General features: G+C 34.0%; 1 protein-coding gene across 1 annotated transcript in view; it reads right to left on the reverse strand.

Moving 5' to 3' along the window:
• Topaz1 (testis and ovary specific TOPAZ 1) overlaps positions 1-20930 on the reverse strand; it is a 64012-nt gene that overhangs the window by 14112 nt on the left and 28970 nt on the right. Inside the window, 5 exon segments of the mRNA XM_015489408.2 lie at positions 7451-7616; positions 9637-9737; positions 10354-10528; positions 13673-13724; positions 18637-18651. Of these exon segments, the coding sequence (XP_015344894.1) occupies positions 7451-7616; positions 9637-9737; positions 10354-10528; positions 13673-13724; positions 18637-18651 (509 nt within the window).

The raw sequence follows: 20930 nt of genomic DNA on the forward strand, positions 1-20930 counted from the left end.
ATGATCTAACATTACATCTCAAAGCCCTAGAAAAAGAACAAATCAACACCAAAAGCAGTAGATGATGTAAATAATTAAAGTCAGCTGAAATCAATGAAATTGAAACAAAAGAAACAACTGAAACAACTTACAAAACAAAAAGTTGGTTCTTTGAAAAAATAAAAATGATTAACCCTTAGTCACGCTAACAAAGAGAAGGAGAGAGAAATTTCAAATTACTAACATCCGTGATGAAAAAGAAAAAAATCACAACAGACACTACAGAAATACAGAAGATAATTAGAAATTATTTTGAAAAATTTTACACCAATAAAACAGAAAATATCGAAGGCACCTACAAATTTCTAGCATCATATGATTTGCCAAAACAGAATCAGGATGATATATATACACAAGTTAAACAGATCATTTTCAAGCAATGAAATAGAATATGCCATCAGAAGCCTACCAATTAAGAAAAGCCCAGGACCAGATGGATACTTCTATAAGACCTTCAAATAAGAACCATTACCAATACTCCTCAAATTATTTCATGAAATAGAAGAGGGAACACTTCTAGACTCATTCTATGAGGCCAATATCACCCCAATTCCAAAACCAGACAAAGATACATCAAAGAAAACTTGAGACCAATCTCTGTAATGAACATAAATGCAAAATTTCTCAATAAAATTCTGGCAAATTGAATACAAAAACATATAAAAAAGATGGTGCACCACAATCAAGTGGGGTTCATCCCAGGGATGCAAAGTTGGTTCAACATATGGAAATCAATAAATGTAATTCATCACATTAATAGGCTTATAGATAAGAATCATATGATCATCTCAATATATTGGAGAAAGGATAGCCTTTTCAACAATGGTGCTGGGAAAACTGGAAATCCATATGCAGCAAAATGAAATTAAGCCCCTATCTTTCACCATGCACAAAACTCAACTCAAAGTGGATCAAGGACCTAGGAATTAGACCAGAGACCCTGTGCTTAACAGAAGAAAAAGTAGGCCCAAATCTTCATTATATCAGATTAGGCCCGACTTCCCTATCAAGACTCCTATAGTGCAAGAAATAAAATCAAGAATCAATAAATGGGATAAATTCAAACTGAAAAGCTTCTTCTAAGCAAAAGAAACAATCAGTGAGGTGAAGAGAATTGCTCCTACAGAATGGGAGCAAATTTTTACCACACGCACATCTGATACAGCACTAGTCTCTAGGATATATAAAGAGCTCAAAAAACTTAACATCCCCAAACCCCAAATAACCCAATCAATAAATGGGCTAAGAAACTGAACAGACTTCTCAGAAGATGATATACTATCAACCAACAAATATACGAAAAAATGTTCAACATCTCTAGCAATTAGAGAAATGCAAATCAAAACTACTCTAAAATTTCATCTCACTCCAGTCAGAATGGCACCTATTAAGAATACAAACAACAATAGGTGTTGGTGAAGATATGGGGAAAAGGCACACTCATACATTGCTGGTGGGACTGCAAATTGGTGCAGCCAATATGGAAAGCAGTATGGAGATTCCTTGGAAAACTGGGAATGGAACCACCATTTGACCCAGCTATCCCACTCTCTAGTTTATACCCAAAGGACTTAAAAACAGCATACTATAGGGATGCAGCCACATCAATGTTTACAGCAGCACAATTCACAATAGCTAAATTGTGGAACCAACCTAGATGCCCTTCAGAAGATGAATGGATAAAGAAACTGTTCTGTATACACAGTGGAATATTACTGAGCATTACGAGAATAAAATCATTTGCAGGTAAATGGATGAAGTTGGAGAACATTATGCTAAGTGAAGGAAGCCAATCCACCCCCCAAACCAAAGGCTGAATGTTTTCTCTGATGTGGATGCAGATCCATAATGGGGGTGTGTGGGGGGGAAGCATAGGAAGAATGGAAGAACTTAAGATAGGGCAACGGGGAGAGGAAGAGAGGGGAAATGGGGGAGGAAAGATGGTGGAATAAGATGGACATTATTATCCTAAGTACATGTATAAAAACATGAATGGTATGACTCTACTTTGTGAACAATCAGAGACATGAAAAATTGTGCTCTATATTTGTACTATGAATTGAAATGCATTCTGTCTTGTATAACAAGTTAGAATAAATAGATAAATAAAAGTTTAAAATTTCAAAAAGTCAAAAAATAATAAATAAATAAGTGTACAGTGCTAGTACAGAAATGAAGATCCTTGGGAGAAAAGTACAGAAACAGACCCAAGCAGATCCAAGATTTTAATATGATAAAAGTGGCACTTTAAAGAAGTGAGTAAAGGATGAACTGGGACAACACTGTAGGGAAATAAACAAAATTAGGTTCCTTTCTCACCTCAAAATTTAAAACCAACAGAGAATTCCCAAATTTTGAAGAACATATGGGTGAATGAATTCTCAGACAAATAAGAACTGCCCAAAGCATTATACAGAACAAAATTTTAAATTAAAATTTAAAAGATAATTTGTTAAGTATAAAAAAATGTAAACTGGGTAAAAAAAGAAAATAAATATGCAAAAAGCAAATGTTTTCATGGAGGGAAATAAAAAGCTGAGAAAAGCATAAATACCAAACAGATCAAGGTCTAATAGCTTTAATATGTAAGCTACTGCAATATAAAAGGGCATTACTATGCAGCATGATATTTCCTAAGTATGACATACATATTATCCATGTTATCAGAATATTATGTGTATTATAATTTATAAAGCTGCTGGTACAGTGGTGCATGCCTGTAATCCTAGTGACTTGGGAGGCTGAGGCAGGAGGATTCCAAGTTGAATGCTAGTCTCAACAACTCAGTGAGACCTCGTCTCCAATAAAATATAAAAAAAGGTCTGGGGATGTGTCTCAGCATCCCTGGGTTCAATCCCCAGTATAAAAATAAATAAATAAATAAATAAATAAAAAAGAAAGAAAGAAAGGACTGGGGATGTGGTAGTTCAGTGTGGTGAAGTGCGTCTGGGTTCAATCCCCAGTACCAATAAACAAACCAACCAACCAGAAAAGTACAAAGAAGGTAGTAGGTCTAATAAGTAAATACAGGAGAAATAAAAGAGACCGTTGTATTAAAACAGACTGAAGTTGGCTTAGCCTAACAAGATGTGTGCTAAGAGATCCATTCAGAGATTGAAAATGAGGACAACACATTTTTCTTAATAAATATTAGAAATGTTTATATGCTTATATTAGTACTGGAGTCGTAAAGTGACTAGTCTAAATATTTGAGCAAACCTTTATGTTAAATTCTGTAGTAAAAAATAGTTAACACTTCTAAAAAAACAAAAAAAAGCAAAAACACATACATATGCACTTTCAAAACCTCCAGCTATTTCCTTCTTAGAAAGGTGCAAAGATACTTAAGGAAAATCCATGCACCCACCTCAACTATTGTTTACTAAATATTTATTCTGTGTCAAGTTCTGCCACAGGTGGAAGACTCACAAATTTAAATAACTTAAAAAAAATGAAAGTGGTAACATTTATAACAGTGGTTAATTAACAGGGGAGGGGGGTGCAGTAATCTGAAAAGGTATGGGACACACGTGAGGTAAGCAAAAATGTCATCATAAGAAGAGTGATGTAGGGCAGTGAACTGGAATTCCTACTCCAAACTTACTTGCTGTGTGATATTAATCTGAACCTGTGTCCTCATCTTGGGATACCACTATCTATCTTAAGGAGGTAGTGTTGATTAAATGACAGTGACAGCACAATGCTAGATACACAGTGAATATTCACATTATCAAATCACTGAAGAGAAATACAGATATCAGAAAACAAACCAAGTTCATGAACAGACCACTGACAGAAAAAGAACAAATGGGAAAATTTCTCCCTAATGGTCAATTAAATGCCTAAATTAAAAGTGAAGCTGTGAATATCATATTTACCCTGCCAAAGTAGCAAAGGAGTATGGAATACTCACTGCTGGCAATGGTGTTTCATAACTCATATTTTCACACATTGTTCAGATGACTACAGTTACTATAATCTTACTTAAAATGTAGAGGACTTTTGTATCTACCCACAGATATAAGACCAGGAATGTATGTATAGCCATCTTTTAAATACTGAATAGCCAGATTAGGGGTCTGCATAATTTGGAACACTGCAGTCTTCCTGATAACCAAAACAATTCTGCAAATCTGAATGGCAAGAAGGGAAAATTTGACATTTACTGAAGAGCCTTATGATGCCCTTATCCTTTACTACAGTGATTCCATCAGAATTTATCTTAAGGAAAAAAAAAAAAAAAGATTTAGCAGTGATGTTTAGTAGGGATCATCGTCTATAATAGAAATATGGAAATATATTAGATACACCCATCCATCTATAAGATGGAAAACCAAAGAAGCCCTTTTTATAAAGACTGCCTGGAAAAAAAAGTAGGCTACGAAAGTCTGTAAAGTAACACTAACGTGGATAATAATTATTTCTGAGTGACTAAGGGATTTTAATCATCAGTTTTGCTTCCACTCTAATTTCATATTACATATGAAATATGAAATTCATATTACATATAGTAACATATTCCTTATAAAGGCAATAAAATTAAAATTCAAAAGGCAGTTTCTCAATAAGTGTCTTAACTTTTTACAAAATTTGAATTACAAAGAACTAAGATACTTATTTTTCAAACTCTGGACCATGATTATAAGATTGTTTTAAGACTTTATTTTATGCTGGTATTGGGAGAAGACATGGTAGGAATCTGTTGCTCCTTTGCCAGGATAAAAAGTACTAGTGCTGAGAAAAAGTTTAAAATGGTAAAATGAAGTTAAAACAATAGAATCTGTCTCACCATCAACTCTACCACCCACCAAACCAACAATGTGTAAAATATTCTCCATTTCTCAACCTTGAATAATGTATGTATTTCCACCTTTTAAGAATCTTAGCAGGTAACAAAGATAGATTTTTTTTAAAAGGAAAAAGAAAAAAAACATGTGAAAAGATAATGTGCCTCTCATCTTTTGTCCTGAAAGCACTCAACTCCTCATCCTGGAGGCAACCATAATTACCATTTTTTGGTGCATCCTTCTAAAAACATTTTAAGAGTATATATGCAAATATGTTTAGGCATCCATTTTAGTATCATTTTTTACAATAATGGTAGCACGTACTTTTCTACATATTTATTTTTTCACTTGGCAATAGATCTTTGAGATCATTCCAAATGACTACCTGTGGATCTGCCTCATTCTACTCTAGCATATGGCTATAATACAGTTTAATTAACTGGCACTCCATTAATGGACATTTAAGCTATCCGGAATCTTTTGTTATTTTTGGTGTAACAGAAGATTCTAGACTTACAATGCATACCCTTTTATACTGGCATAAATGTGTTTGCAGGACAAATTCCTAGAAATAGAGTCAATAAGTGAAAGGAGGGGCTGGGGATGTGGCTCAAGCGGTAGCGCACTCGCCTGGCATGCGAGCGGCCCGGGTTCGATCCTCAGCACCAAACAAAGATGTTGTGTCCACCGAAAACTAAAAAAAAAAAAAAAATTAAAAAAAAATTCTCTCTCTCTCTTAAAAAAAAATTAGTGAAAGGAAATATGCATTTTTAACTTTTGGCAGGTATGTTGCTAAAAAGCCCCTCAAGATAATGTCTCTGAATATCCATTTCTTCAAACTCTCACGAAAAATGTACCATTAAACTTTGACAGCATGACAGGTTCAAAATAGTGTTTTTTAATTTTAATGTATATTTCTTTAATGAGAGATTAACTTCACTTATTACAAGTGAGATTGATTCATTTGTATTTCCTTTCTACAGAACGACCAGTTCACTACAGGACCCTTTTAAGCATGGTGCAGTGGCGTACACCTGCAATCCTAGAGGTTTGGGAGGCTGACGCAGGAGGATCACAAGTTCAAAGCCAGCCTTAGCAACTTAGCATGACCCTCTCTCTCTCTAAAAAAAAAAAAAAAAGAGGGGGGGAGATGTTGCTCAGCTTACCAAGCCTAGGTTCAATCCATGGTACCAAACAAACCAACCAAAAAACCCTTTTAAGAATTAAAAAAAAAAAAAAATAACAAACAAACAAACAAAAAAAAAAACTAAGGACAACTGACCATACTTCCGTAGTGCCTTCTTTTGAGAAAATAAAATTTTACTAATAGAAATTACTTTCCAGGGAAACTGCCATTGTGAAAGAGAATACTATGTTGATAATTGATAAAACCTAAAAGATAATCAAAGTTGAAACATCAAAATTTACAAATATCTCCAGAGACCACTCCACATTGCTACCATAAATTCTCTCATTTTCTAATTTAAAAAAGAATAGTTTTGTCAGAAATGTTTAGGAAGAAGTTTCCTATAACAAGATTTTACCCAAGCCCATTTTTATCAACTATTTATTTACTCTTCTCATTTTTTGCCACATCTCTTAAAAAAAAAAAAAAAAAAAAAAGGGTAAAAAAAAAAAAAGAACCTGTGTGCAGACTTGCATTTCACTAATTCTGTTTCTATATCTCAGTTATTCCCACTTAGGAAACCTTTCCCAATAAGCTTCTGATCATGTAGTCTATTTACAACCTCTATATTCTATAAACTCTCAGTACTGAACAAATACAAAGGATCATGTGTGTGTGTGTGTGTGTACTAGCATACTAGGCATGGGTGCTAGCATATGTGTTTGTTAGCATATATTAGTAATCTATTTGCTTTATTTATATCCATTCTATCTTCCTATCTAAACAGACTCTTATATTGTCTTTATTTTTACCCTACTTTATCAAATCTGCCTGATGGTCCAATTAGCCAGAGCCATTACTGCCTACCATGTAGGGACACTATTGTGCTCTCTGAATTTTTATTTATCTTACACCAAAGTAACTTTGGTTGCTTCTGCTGGCTTAATTTAATTGTAATTTCTGCTAAATGGACTGCCTTTTAGGGAAAATAAGCATCTTCGTTTATAGTCACCTTTGCTTATACATGTGAAGACAGAGTTTACATTGACTGCAGTCAGCATTTCACATAGCAGCTGAAGCCTGGACTCTGAAGCTAGACTGTCTGGGTTTGAATTTCTGTCTGTTCCTTCCTTGTTATGTCATTTTGGGTCAGTTGCTTAATATCTCTGCTAACATTTTAAATGTATAGAATACAAACTGTAATAGTTCTAAACTCTATGAAGATTAACTGAGATAATCCACATAAACATTTAGTATGGTGCTTAGGCCACAGCCAGTACTAGCTTGTAAATCAACTAAGGCTCATAAAATTTCCTCTTGACAACCAAGTCCACTTTCTCCTTTCAGTGTGTATCACAACCACTCTTTTTCTATACACATGTTCACTAGTATCTGGACTAAACTATCACCCAAAGTTCAGTATCAACTTAAAACAATGACAGATAAGAATTTAACAAATTTAACAATTATTTTATGTTTGTGGCATATGAGAACTTACCCCTTAATACCCAAATGGCACCATCTAGGCTTCCACTTTTTAGAAAAATTTCTGCTGCAATATTCACAATCTGACATCTTGGTGCTAACTTCTCAGGCCCTGTAAGTCCTTTTAAACTTGTAAAATGTATTTTTAATTCATATAGTTTATCTAAGACCTTCCTTCCCTAGAGTGAAAATAAAGAACACTAATTGAGTATCAATTATAGTATTAGAGAGATACAAAGTCAATGGTAATCATGCAGAAGGCAATTATCCATTTTGATTTATCATCCTAGACTGATGGTTGCCAAACTGCTCCAAGACTAGTTCTGGAAGCCCCTTCCTGCTGAGCCCTAAAGATGGAAAGGGAAGTGGAATAAGCAGGCCTTTGTCATATATTACCTACCCTCTTACTACCACTGGGTACCCCCCTTTATCAGCGGTTTTCCTTTCTACTGTTTTATATACGCTTCCTCTCAAAATCTCATTTGAAAGGATTTCATGCTTTCCTTGGAAAACTACCGATTATATGGTTTTACTTCTGTTTTGTTGACCAGTCTGACGGGGAGAGAGAATATAAAGGAAGATATTTTGTTATCAAATTTAGATAAAGAATGATAGTGGGGGAAAAAGGATAACTGTTAGCAGAAAAAAGTCCTCAATTCAATAAAAAAATTCACATATTCTACAATAAAACTGTCTTCATTTTGGGTATTGGGAAGTGGACACACATTATTATTTTATACCAGCAGCTAGAAAACTTTCCTGTAAACAGCTACAAAGTAAATATATTAGGCTTTGCAGAACACATTTGGTCTATTGTACATTCTTTTTAATGGTTGTTTTTAACTTTTAAAAATGAAAAAAACATTCTTAGCTTGGGGGCTCCACGAAAGTAGGCTGCAGGTACAATTTTGCAACACTTGTTTTTATATTCAGATGCTTACTAATGATGTCAATGTACCTTCAATTTGACTGAATAAATTAATACATTTTTTCACGATAACTTTAGTTTAATTTCAACATTTTTCCTGAGGTACTGGGAACTGAAAAAGGGCCTTGAGCATACTAAATGTATACTCTGACACTAAGTGACATCTCCAGGCCATTTATTGCTTTATGTTAAAAAAGGAATAAGCTTCATTAAAAGAAATAGGCTTCATACTAAATAAGGTGATAATTTTTCTAAATAAGGTAAACATTTTTAATTAACAAAAATTCACTGACATCTTGATGTCTTAAGAAATAATAACCCAAGAAATAAAAATATACTCTTGAATTTTCGCTAAAAAAAGTTTTCAGAAAGTGTCTTCTTTAGTAGTTCTTCTGGTCTAAGTGAAAGCTATGACAGTTTGAGAAAGCCGGGACAGGGTACATCCTGCCCACCCTAGGCCTGCCACATATGTGTTCAATCTCCTGGAGATATTCTGTACCACCATTTTGAGTTAAATTTTTTCTAAATTCATGAATTTTTTTGTGTATACAAGTGACAATATACTTAAATATTATTGAACAAATATTCAATTATAAAATGACCTCTTTTAAAAAAGTAACAGGTAACAAAAGGTAAGTTAATTAATTCAATAGTTACCACACTTTCAGTTACTCTACTTTATCAACTCCATTCCTTAGCACTTTCTATTTTGAATTTTCTTGCCCACTACTTGGACTTTATTGAGTCTATAACTCTGCTCACCACCTCAGGGAAATCTAAAGAAGAGAAATACAATATGGTCTTGATCACTAGTCCATTTACATGGTAAGCTAAGCCTTGAAAAGTTACGACACCAAGATATAGGGTATACAGTGTTCTAGAGCATTTTAAGAGGTGTTTTTTAAAGGAATTTTGTTAATTTTAAAGGAATTTTTGTTAACAAAGGTACCTTGAACTCTTCCAGAATTACAATGCTACTGACACTGAGTTGGCCAAAAAAATTATAAACAGAAAATTGCTTCATATAAATGATTTAGCACAGCCTCTTAAGTCTTACCTATAATGAAATTCCACATAGTATTCAGTTTCATGTCACCCCCTTTTCACATTTACTTAGTGTTATCATTTAACAATTAACTTATTAGTGTGGGTTCCATTCTGTTGCCTGTAATGACTATTAGCAAATTCTTAATTTCAAGGTTAACCTTTATTCTATTCATATTTTTTAAACTAACACTATTCAGAATGAAAACAAACATTTAATGAAGTACCTTGGACCACTGCAACAGCTTGTGATAGAAGTACATAGCACTGATTCCAATTCTTCCCAGCAAAGTTTTATCTACTTCACTATTTTGTGGATCTTTGCTAACTGAAACACAAGGTAGGCATATGGAAGAAAATGAAACAATTATTTAAAATGATGGAAAAGGCAAATTAACATGAAACTGATACTACTGAAGCTTGTGAGCTAACAATAGTTTTTATTTTAAAAACTAAAAAGAACTGTGTGATATCATACATGGTGTGTGAAAAGCCTAAAACTTTATGATCTGGCCTTTTACAAAGTTTACTAACCCCAGATAAAAACTGTAGTAGCAAAGTGTTCACACTAAAAAAACAAACACATAAATGAACAAAATTCAGTTATGACTTTTGTTGCCTTACAATAGTAAAGATGGTAACTACTTCAGTGTTTCAAAAATTCAGGTGCTCCAGTGAGATTTTCTAGCAATAATTTAGCCACTTTAAAGAAAAATAAGAATATAAAACATCTGATACAACTAAGCAGAATTTTAAAAAATCTGATACTAAAACACCAGTTCTTGCCTTTATACCATTATAATATAACTTAACAAGCAGATAGAAAAATTCATATGAAATCTGCAACATTAATTTATCCGTAACATGGAAAATATTAAAAAAGCTCTATCCTCATATCACTGCACCTTTCTCATAATGTTCAGAACAATACAGAGATATTTTACCTGTTTCAGCAAATTCACAAAAAGGAACACCTGGTCTTTCTTCTTTACAGTCTTTTGTGAGTGTTTCAGCAATACAAGTACAAAATTTCTGGAAATCTGCAAATTTTTCACAGCCCATTTTTACGCTAATGTATAATTTTCCCAATTTGGTCCAGTCACCTTTTTCTTTACAATTCTATCAAAATTATTAAAAAAAAAACAGAAGAACAAAATGAAAACTATGCAAACATATTATGGGCCAGGCACACGTAGGCATTAGATTTTATACAAAGATTAATAAAACAATCTCTGCAAATGTTATAAACTTAATAATGAATGTCACATCAATAAAACTGTGGTAACTTTTTTAAAAACACATTCTGGAATGATCCTTTCCATCTTTTAAAATATAAGGTTTTATTTTTTTCTTTTTCTTCCAGCAAGAACATTTACTTTGTACATGCCTGAAGTTCATGTTCCATCTTTCTTTTCATTTACATTGATGTTTTCTATATCATCACAAATTTATTGTTAACATTATTTTCAATGGTACAGAATATACTTTTGAGCAGGTTTACATGTTATTTAATTGTTCTTCAATGTTGGGCATTTAAGTTATTTACAATTTTCTGCTGTTATAAATAGCCCTGTGAATAAAACCTCTGCCAAAAACTTGATCAGGAGTGTTACATGACTTCCCGAGTGAACTATCAAAACTTCACTTTTTCAAATGAGCATTTTAAAACTGTTTCAGGCCTTTGTAAATTAACTCATTGAGCATATTTTTCAAAACCTCTGTTTTGTTTTCTCTGGGATCTTGAGCTGATAGTTCTCAGTTCTTTAGCTCTTATATTTCAAAAATTTGCTCCTTAGAGGAGGAAGGCTACATGGAATATGTAGGGAATAAATAATGTGGTCCCAGACACATGTTCAATTATTCATACATTTATTTATTTATCTAAGTCAGTAAAATAGAGGAAAGAAATAGAGCACCGGGATGAGAAACAAGGTAGATGGTCCTGCCTGCTAGGAATGGCACAAATATACCTTTATTTTAGGTTTGACCTCCACCCCCTTGTAACCTCCAAGGCTTCCTCAAGCTGCCCAGCTCTGCCTCTACACATATCTGTGTGTGCAGAGTAGGGAAAAAGAGCAATCCATGAATCATTCCTAAAGATTATGACCTTGATGAGGTTTACGGAAATGGAAAATGGGGAAACTCTCCGAGATTTTACTCATCTCTTTTGTTTTTACCTACTCTACATGTTTCTTTCCTTGAGCACAGTATCTCAATTACTCTCCCCTCAAGCAGGTCTTAATCCCCATGATTTGAATGTATTGACTACTCTCATCTAGGGTAGATTCATGATCCAGACCTAAGTAATCAGAGCATTCCATCCAATGGCCATGATGACTGGTGACTAGCTCTAAGGAGAATGTTAGCCTAATACTGCCAGAGTCCCCAGGGAGAGATCCTTCCTGATAAAAACATCTCAGAAAAGATGTAGTCATTCAGTGGGAAGAGAACTAACAAGGGAACAACAGATAAGGCTAGCAGGTGTGTGACAGAGAACGCATCTGAAGGGAGACATGGCTTTAAGAGAACTGAAATCTAACAATCAATACGAATCTGCATGGCCATTTAGACCCCTTTTTTTGAGAAAGGCTATTCTCTGAGGAGACTTGACACACCCTGGTATTGAAGAAATCACCAATCTAATCTCATATAGGAGCAAAATCCACATCAAGGGATATTTCTATATAAGGGATATTTCTATTCCTTGAAAAACGTACATCCAGAGTCAAGCCATTTCTTTCTTATGACTTTTGAGAAAATATAATTCAAATAGCAACAAAGAATTATTTTTCCAAAAAAACAGGTATTTAGAGGGAAGGTTAGATTCGAGACCATAGCCTAGAGTATGTTTAAATCTTGAAATGGTTTTAGCTTTGAGAAAAGCCTTCATAGTTTTTCATCTTAATGATTTCCTATCTCATTCTCCAAGTTGTCCAAAACATACATTTTAGAAATGGAGAAACAGTAAGGGTCTTATGCTATCAGTTATCAAATTATCTACTGAGTGTTTGCTTTACAGGGGCATTTTCAATTCTCATCACTATCATCTGGACAAATTAAAAACAAAAACAAAACAAAACCTAATGCCCAGATGTCACCCCCAGAGATTCTAATGTAACTGATCATAGCTTTACTTTTCTGACTACTGAAAAGCCTCCATGCCTTCCAGATAGCAACATACATTTTTTTTTTTTTAAAGAGAAAGAGAGAGGGAGAGAGAGGGAGAGAGAGGGAATTTTATTTTAATATTTATTTTTTAGTATTCGGCAGACACAACATCTTTGTTTGTATGTGGTGCTGAGGATCGAACCCGGGCCGCACACATGCCAGGCGAGCGCGCTACTGCTTGAGCCACATCTCCAGCCCCATACATGTTTTAATCACCTAGTTCTTAAGGAACTTAATAATATTATTCCCAAACCTAAACTGGGCAGTGGAGAGATGAATTTTATATAAAGCAGATGGTGATTAGCATGATGTAAGTCATCTCCACAGTAATATGCAATTTTATTACTTTTGGAGACTGCATTTTACTATTACTTAGCCATTTATAACTTGGGGTCTACATATCATTTTGGGATACAATTCTACAAAAGGGGTTACAAATCAAGTTTTAGTAAATTTACTATATTCCTACTATTATTATAAAATAAGAAATAATTTTCCAAATCAAAAAAGTTGCTTTATGGATGTAAAGATACTAATGAAGAGTATACTAATAATTACTAGAGGAACAGAAAACTATAAGATCATCCTGAAAGTCCTCTACTTTTTATTTTCCACACTCTTGGAGAGCTCAGTATGATCCTAAATTACTCTTGTCATTTCGTATACTATAGCTATCTGTGACAGCATGAGTCTGCTTAGCCACAAAAATTAAAGACTAAACTTGGATTATTATTTTACCTTAACATAATTTTGCAACTGATTTTTTTTAGAATAGTTCACAACTCAATAAATTAGAATGTCTGCAATTTCAAAATATTAACTTGTGTAAACAAAATCAAAGTTCTCTTCCTTGAAGATTTTCTCCAATAGCCACATTTCTAAAACTTCCTAAAGTGGGGTTTATTACAACATTTTTTGTTGTTACTGATTTTCAGAGATCCCAGCAATTTATTTTAAAAATAAATGTTACAGGGCTGGGGATGCAGCTCAGTGGTACAGTATTTGCCTAGCATGTGTGAGGCCCTGGGTTCAATCCCAGTACTGCCAAAAAAAAAAAAAAAAAGTAAAATAAATGAAAATATAAAAATGTCATACCTCTATTTCATTCAAGGCTGAATCTAAATCATACTTCCAGTTCTTTTTAAATTNAAAAAAAAAAAAAAAAAAAAAAAAAAAAAAAAAGACCAACTCCCAGCACATGATCTCTTTTGCTCCTACCTTGCCCTCACTGATCAATAAGGAACTGTGGCAAGCAAAGACAGATTAAAGGAAAAACAAAGGAAGCAAACAAAACCTGGAGGAAGAAATGAGAAAAGATGTACTAGAAGGTCCTGATATTGACTAAAAAATACCAACATCATAGTGGCACATGCCTGTAATCCCAGGGACTTGGGAGGCTGAGGCAGGAGGATTGCAAGTTTGAGGCCAGTATAGGCAATTTAATGAGGCCCTAAGCAACTTCGTGTGATCCTATCTCAACAATCAAAGGGCTGAGGATGTAGCTCAGTGGTAAAGTGCTCCCTATACAACCCCCTCCACCAAAAATGAAGGCCAAGACTAAATCCATACTAAGTCATGCAAATGAAAACAAAACAAAAGCACCTGAGTAGATGAGAACACAGACCACAGGGAAAGAACCTAAAATTCTGTGTGATCTTAAAGAAAGCAACTTTTGAAATGCATAGTTTTTGGGAAAGAAAAATAAGCAAACTTTGGCAACTGAAAAGAAGAAAGAGGAGTTCTGTAGAATACCCAACTTAGGGGTTTATTTTCATAATTAGTCCTAATGCTCTATGAATTATTCCAGAGTGTTAAAAAGGAACAACTTCCCAGTTAGGAAGCAAGTATAACACTTATATCCAAATTCAACAGATAAAGGCTGGGGTTGTGGCTCAGTGGTAGAGCGCTTGCCTAGCATGTGTGAGGCACTGGGTTTGATCCTCAGTATAATAAATAAATATTTTATTTATTAAAAATAAATAAATAAAGGTCAACCAATTCAACAGACAGAAAAACAAACAAACAATTCTAAAAAACAGTATCAATCATAGCCAAGCATGGAAGCATACACCTGTAATCTTAGTGACTTGAGAGGCTGAGGCAAGAGGATAACAAGTTTTGAGAGTAGACTCAGGAATTTGGCAAGACCCTATTTCAAAATGTAAAATAAGAATGGCTAGTGATATAGCTCAGTGTTAGAATGTTCCTGGGTTCAGTACCAATACCAAAACGAAACAAAAAAAGATCATAAGAGAGGAAATAAAATGTTGATGAGATTTCAAGCCCACGTTAAGAAAATAATACACTAAGAAGGGAATTTTCTAAATGCAACCTTAGAAAATCCATAAGTATCATATACAATAGTAAAAGACTAAAAGAAAAATCATGATTAACTCCATAAGTACTGAAAAAGCCTTTGAAAAAATTTGACAATTTATGACAAAAATACTTAAGAATGCAGGAAATTGAGGAATGCTTCTTCAAAATCATTAAACATAGCAGGGCATGGTGGCATATGCCTACAATCTCAGCAGCTCTGGAGGCTGAGGCAGGAGAATTACAATTTCAAACCCAGCCTCAGCGGCTGTGCAGCTGGGTTCAATCTCTGGTACTTAAAAAAAAAAATTAAATATATGTACCTTAGTCCGAAAGCCAGTGTCACATTTGATAAGAATTCTAGAGGCATTTCCACCAAAATCAGGAACAATGCAAGGATATCAACTCTATCCACTATTATTCAATCTGTACTAAAGGGATGAGCCAATGCAATCAAATGAATCACTTAAAGGCTTAATGGTTAACAAGTCAAATTATCTCTATTTGCAGATGATACGATTGTATACCTGGTAAATCTCAGATTCCAGAATAAAACCAACTCTAACCTCAGAGTAAAACAGAATATAAAATTTGCAAACAAAAATCAGTACCTTTTCCACCAAAAAAAAAAAGGATTTACAGAAAACTTCACTTATAGCACCAAAAATATTAAAATACATACATGAGGAAAATTATAAAGCACTCCTGAAAGATACAAAATTTGGATGTTATGGTTTGGATTTGGAATGTTTCCCAAAGGCTCATGTGTTCAGAGGTGGGGCTTTCAATTAGTAACTGGATCACCAGGGCTCTGACTTCATCAGTGGATCAGTCCATTCATAGCTGAATAGACTAATGGACTGAGTTGGAGGAAGTCAGTCACTAGAAGGGTTTATATTTTATCCAGTCCCTTCCCCACCCTCTTCTTCCCAGATGTCATGAACTGAGCATCTTCCCTTTACCATTCCCTTCCACTATGATGTTCTGCTTCACCTTAGACCCAAAGCAATGGAGCTGGCAGACCACAAATGAAAACCTCTGATACCATGAGCCCAAACTAATATTTCCTTCTTTCAAATATTTTTCTCAGGTATTTGTCACAGTAATGCAAAGCTGACTAACATTCTGAAAACGATCCCTATTCTTGAATATGATATAATTGCACAGATGTCAGTTTTCCCAAGTTCATTCATAAATTTAATACAATTAGGATAAAAATACCAATAAGCTACTGTAAGTTAGGAAGTAGGAAATAAATACACAGAAAAATATAAATATAGGAAGAGCCAGGAAAACACTGGAAAAGTAAAATAATGAAAGAATTATTGCTACTAAAACTATTAAATCCTCTGTAATTAAAGTAGTGTAGTACTAGGGCATGGAGAAACAGTCCAGTGGAATATAATAAAGTATAGAAACAGACCCAAATACATGTTCAATTTAGCACATGATAAAAGTGGTACCCCAAGTTACTGGAAATAAAATTTTTTTTAAAAAAATAAACATTACTGGAAAAGTTGAATGACCATTTAGAAATGATAAAATTAGGTATCTCGCAATACACAAACTCTAAATAGATAAGAAATCTAACTTTAAAAATGACATCACAATAGAAAAAAACATGGTTGAGTTCCTCTAAAACCCTGGGGTAGGGAAATTATGACTTGATATACAGAAGCAACAAAAATTATCTTGACTCAAAACTGGGGCAATTTTTAAAAAGGATACATTTGGTTGTATAAAAATAGAAGTTTCTGCATGGCATGGTAAAAACCACCAAAGTCAAAAGACAACTGACAAACTGGAAAAAAAATGGCAATGTATGCTATAGACAAAGGCCTAATATTTATGTTAAATTCTTTAAGGAATGACCCAATAAAAAGGGGGGGGAGGGCAGACAAATCACCCAAAATGTGTAAAAATGGTCTTCAAAGTTATAAACAGAAAAATTTCAAACTAATTGTACTAAAACCACACTGTGTTCATTATTGCAGCCATACAGTAAGTTTTAATCAGGTCGAGTGAATACTCACTTCAGAATTCTCTTCCAAAAGTTGTTCCAGCTACTCTAGTTCTTTTAGCTTTGCATATACACTTTAGAAAAATTCTGCTATGATTCCAAAAGGAATTGCATTAAACAAATGGATGAAATTTTGTAGAAATGACATTTTTATTATGTTCAGTCTTATACTTTATCAGCATAGTATGTCTGTTTAATCTCTTCTGGTCTCTTTCATCAACGTTTTCTAATTTCCAGCATAGAAGTCCAGTATGTGTTCTATTAGATTCTTACCTTCAGATATTTCATTTTTAGGAGCCATCAATAAATGATGCCATTTTAAATTTTTATTTCCCCAATTCATCGCTATTATATAGAAACATGTCTGATTTTGTGAGCTGATCTTTATTTTGCAATCTTGCTGTCCTTGTTAAGTCTCAGGACTGTTTTTGAAGAGTTCTTGGCATATATATAAACTATAATGCCAACTACAAATATGAAGCTTTATTTCTTCACTTCCAATCAGTATGCCTTTTGTTCCGACTTGTGCTTTACTATGCAACAGTGGTATGAGCAGGCATCCTTGTCTTGTTCCCAGTCTTAGAAGAAAAGCATCCAATCTTTCAACTAAGTTATGTCTGCTTCAGATGTCCTTTATCAAGAAATTCCTTTACTCCTAATTTTGCTTAGTATTTTTGGTCAAGCACAGATGAATTTTGTCAAATGCTTTTCTGTATTAACATGACTTTTTTCATGCTGCTGTTGATATATTAAACTATCTTTGCAGTGTTAGAATACCTACTTGATCATATTGTATAATTCTTATGTATTTCTGCATTTGATGTGTTATTTTTTTTCTGAGAATTTTTGCATGTAAGCTCATGAGAGAGATTCATTCCACCCTCTCCTTCATACTCTTGTTGTGTTATCTGGGTAACACTGGCTTCAAAAATATGCTGGTATTTTTTTGGGGGGGGGATGTATAAATTCATGTTGATTCTTTAACCTAGAATTCTCTGGCCCTTTGGATATCTTCTCCAGCAGCTTTTAAAATACAAATTTCTTCAGTAGTTATAAAACTACCTTGATGATCTAGTTCAGATGGGGTACATTTCAATATCATGTGGTTTTTGAAAAAATTGCTCCACATATCTATGTTGCTGTTTATTATGTTGAAGTTTTCAAAGCAATCCTTTACGATCCTTTTAATGGCTGCAGGATCTGTACTAACAAAGGGAAGGCTGATTTCTGATGCTGATAATATCTATTTTCAGTCTTGTTAGAGGTTTACCAATTTCTTTAATCTTCAAAGAAACAGCTTTTTGTTTCACTGATTTTATCACTTTCAGATTCAATTCCAGATTTTGTCCTTATGTTTTAAGTTTATTTATTAGTTGCTCAAAACATTACAATGATCTTGACATATCATATATCATACATTTGATTCAAATGGGGTATGAATTCTTACTTTTCCCACATGTACAGATTACAGGATCACATTGGTTATACAGTCACGTTTATACATACTGCCATACTAGTGTCTGTTGTATTCTGCTGCCCCTCCTATTCCCCCTCCCCTCCCATCCTCTCTCTCTACCCCATCTACTGTAACTCATTTTTTCCCTTCCCCTCACATCCTTTTATATGTAATTTTGTATAACAATGAGGATCTCCTTCCATCTTCTGAGCAATTCCCCTTCTCTCTCCCATTCCCTCCCACCTCTCATCCCCATTTAATGGTAATCTTCTCATGCTCTTCCTTCCTGCTCTGTTTTGAGTCGCCCCCCTTATATCAAAGACATTTTGTATTTGTTTTTTAGGGATTGGCTAACTTCACTTAGCATAATCTGCTCTAATACCATCCATTTCCCTGCAAATGCCATGATTTTGTTATTTTTAGTGCTGAGTAATATTCCATTGTGTATAAATGCCACATTTTAAAAATTCATTCGTCTATTTAAGGGCATCTAGGTTGGTTCCACAGTCTAACTATTGTGAATTGTGCTGCTATGAACACTGATGTAGCTGTATCCCTGTAGTATGCTCTTTTTAGGTCTTTTGGGAATAGTCCGAGAAGGGGAATAGCTGGGTCGAATGGTGGTTCCATTCCCAGCTTTCCAAGGAATCTACATACTGCTTTCCAAATTGGCCGCACCAATTTGCAGTCCCACCAGCAATGTACAAGTGTACCCTTTTCCCCACATCCTCACCAGCATTTGTTGTTTGACTTCATAATGGCTGCCATTCTTATTGGAGTGAGATGGTATCTTAAAGTGGTTTTAATTTGCATTTCCCTGATTGCTAGAGATGGTGAGCATTTTTTCGTGTATTTGTTGATTGTATATCCTTCTGAGAAGTGTCTGTTCAGATCCTTGGCCCATTTGTTGATTGGGTTATTTGTTTTCCTATTTTTTGAGTTGTTTGTATACTCTGGAGATTAGGGCTCTATCCGAAGTGTGAGGGGTAAAAATTTGTTCCCAGGATGTAGGCTCCCTATTTACCTCTCTTATTGTTTCTCTTGCTGAGAAAAAAACTTTTTAGTTTTGAGTACATCCCATGAGCTTAGAATATTTATTGCTATAGATTTTCCTCTCAGTGCTGCTTTAACTATATCCCCCAAACTGTGATACTTTTTTTTTTTTTAATTTAGCTCAGTTTTAAGACTTCCTTTTCACCTATGGACTATATAGAAGTATGTTATTTTATTTCTGTTGGGAGATTTTCCTGTTATTTTTCCATTTTGATTTCCAGCTTGATTTCATTATGGTGAAAAAAAATTGGAAGTACAGATCATACACTCTAAGAAATTTAAGGTTTATTATTCAGGATATGATTCACTTTGGTGAATATTCCAAGGGTACTTAAAAAAGAGAATATGTATTCTATTGCTTTGGAGTAGAATGGTCTATAAATGCCTATTAGATCCTTGATTGTTGGTACTATTTTAGACCCTTGCCGATTCTTAGTACTTTGACATCCCTTTCTCAGGTATTGATGAACTATAATTATAGTTGGGTACTTTTGTCTATTTCTCCATTTCTATCACCTCACCTCATGTAATTTGAAACTGTGAGGAGTCCTGTATGTGCACACAATGTTTTCTTGGTGTACTGGCCATTTTATAATTATGTAGTGTTCCTTTTGTCCCTAGTGGTTTTCTTTGCTCTAAGGTCTGATAATATAGTGACTCTTACTCTTTAAAACTAATGTTTGTATGGCATGTTGTTTTCCATCCTTTATGTCCTTATACTGAAAAGGAATTTCTTAGAGGAAATGTAGCCATGTTTTTATATACACCCTGCCAATAACTGTAAAATTTAGAACATTTTCACCAACAGTATTCCCTGGGTATCACCGATTCAGTTCCAAGTATACTCCACTGTGTGGATATCTAGATTATTTAACTCATGTCCCCAGTATCATGAAAGTGTAAGTAAAGCTGCAATGAATAATCTTTGGTATATTTATTTTTATACTGAAATTTTCAGGGTTTGTTTCTAGACTTGGGATCACTGGGTCAAAAGGTAAGGGCACTAGAATTACTAATAAAAACCTATATAAAAAGACTTTAAAAACAGTATAGGTAATAATAAAAATTCTAAAGATTGCTCAGGTGATTCCTATAGGAAGGAAAGAGAAAGAACAAACAAAACAGCAAAATGGCAGATATAAGTCTATCGAATCAATATTAACTTTAAGTGTTTTTAAATAAATCACTGAATATATATAATAATTTCCTAGATTATAGGCAAACTTACATTCTAATAATCTGAATATAAATGCCAAAATTCTTTGTGACAGCCATATAGGCTGTGAAAGCCTTTCAAATGAACTGTAATTAAAATACAAAGAATGAATTTCCATTAAAAGTCATTTCCCAAGCCAGGAAAGAAAGCATTTCAAAAAGAATTAGGAAATTCAAGTATAATATAATTTTTCCCTTTGTGTTGGGGGTTAGGTCCACATCCCTTAACTGCATACAATTATTTCTCTGCTTTCTCGGAACTCCCCAAACAGTTTACCAATGTTAATAACTTT

This window comes from Marmota marmota, unplaced genomic scaffold (assembly GCF_001458135.2).
Source record: "Marmota marmota marmota unplaced genomic scaffold, marMar, whole genome shotgun sequence".
NCBI lineage: Eukaryota > Metazoa > Chordata > Mammalia > Rodentia > Sciuridae > Marmota > Marmota marmota.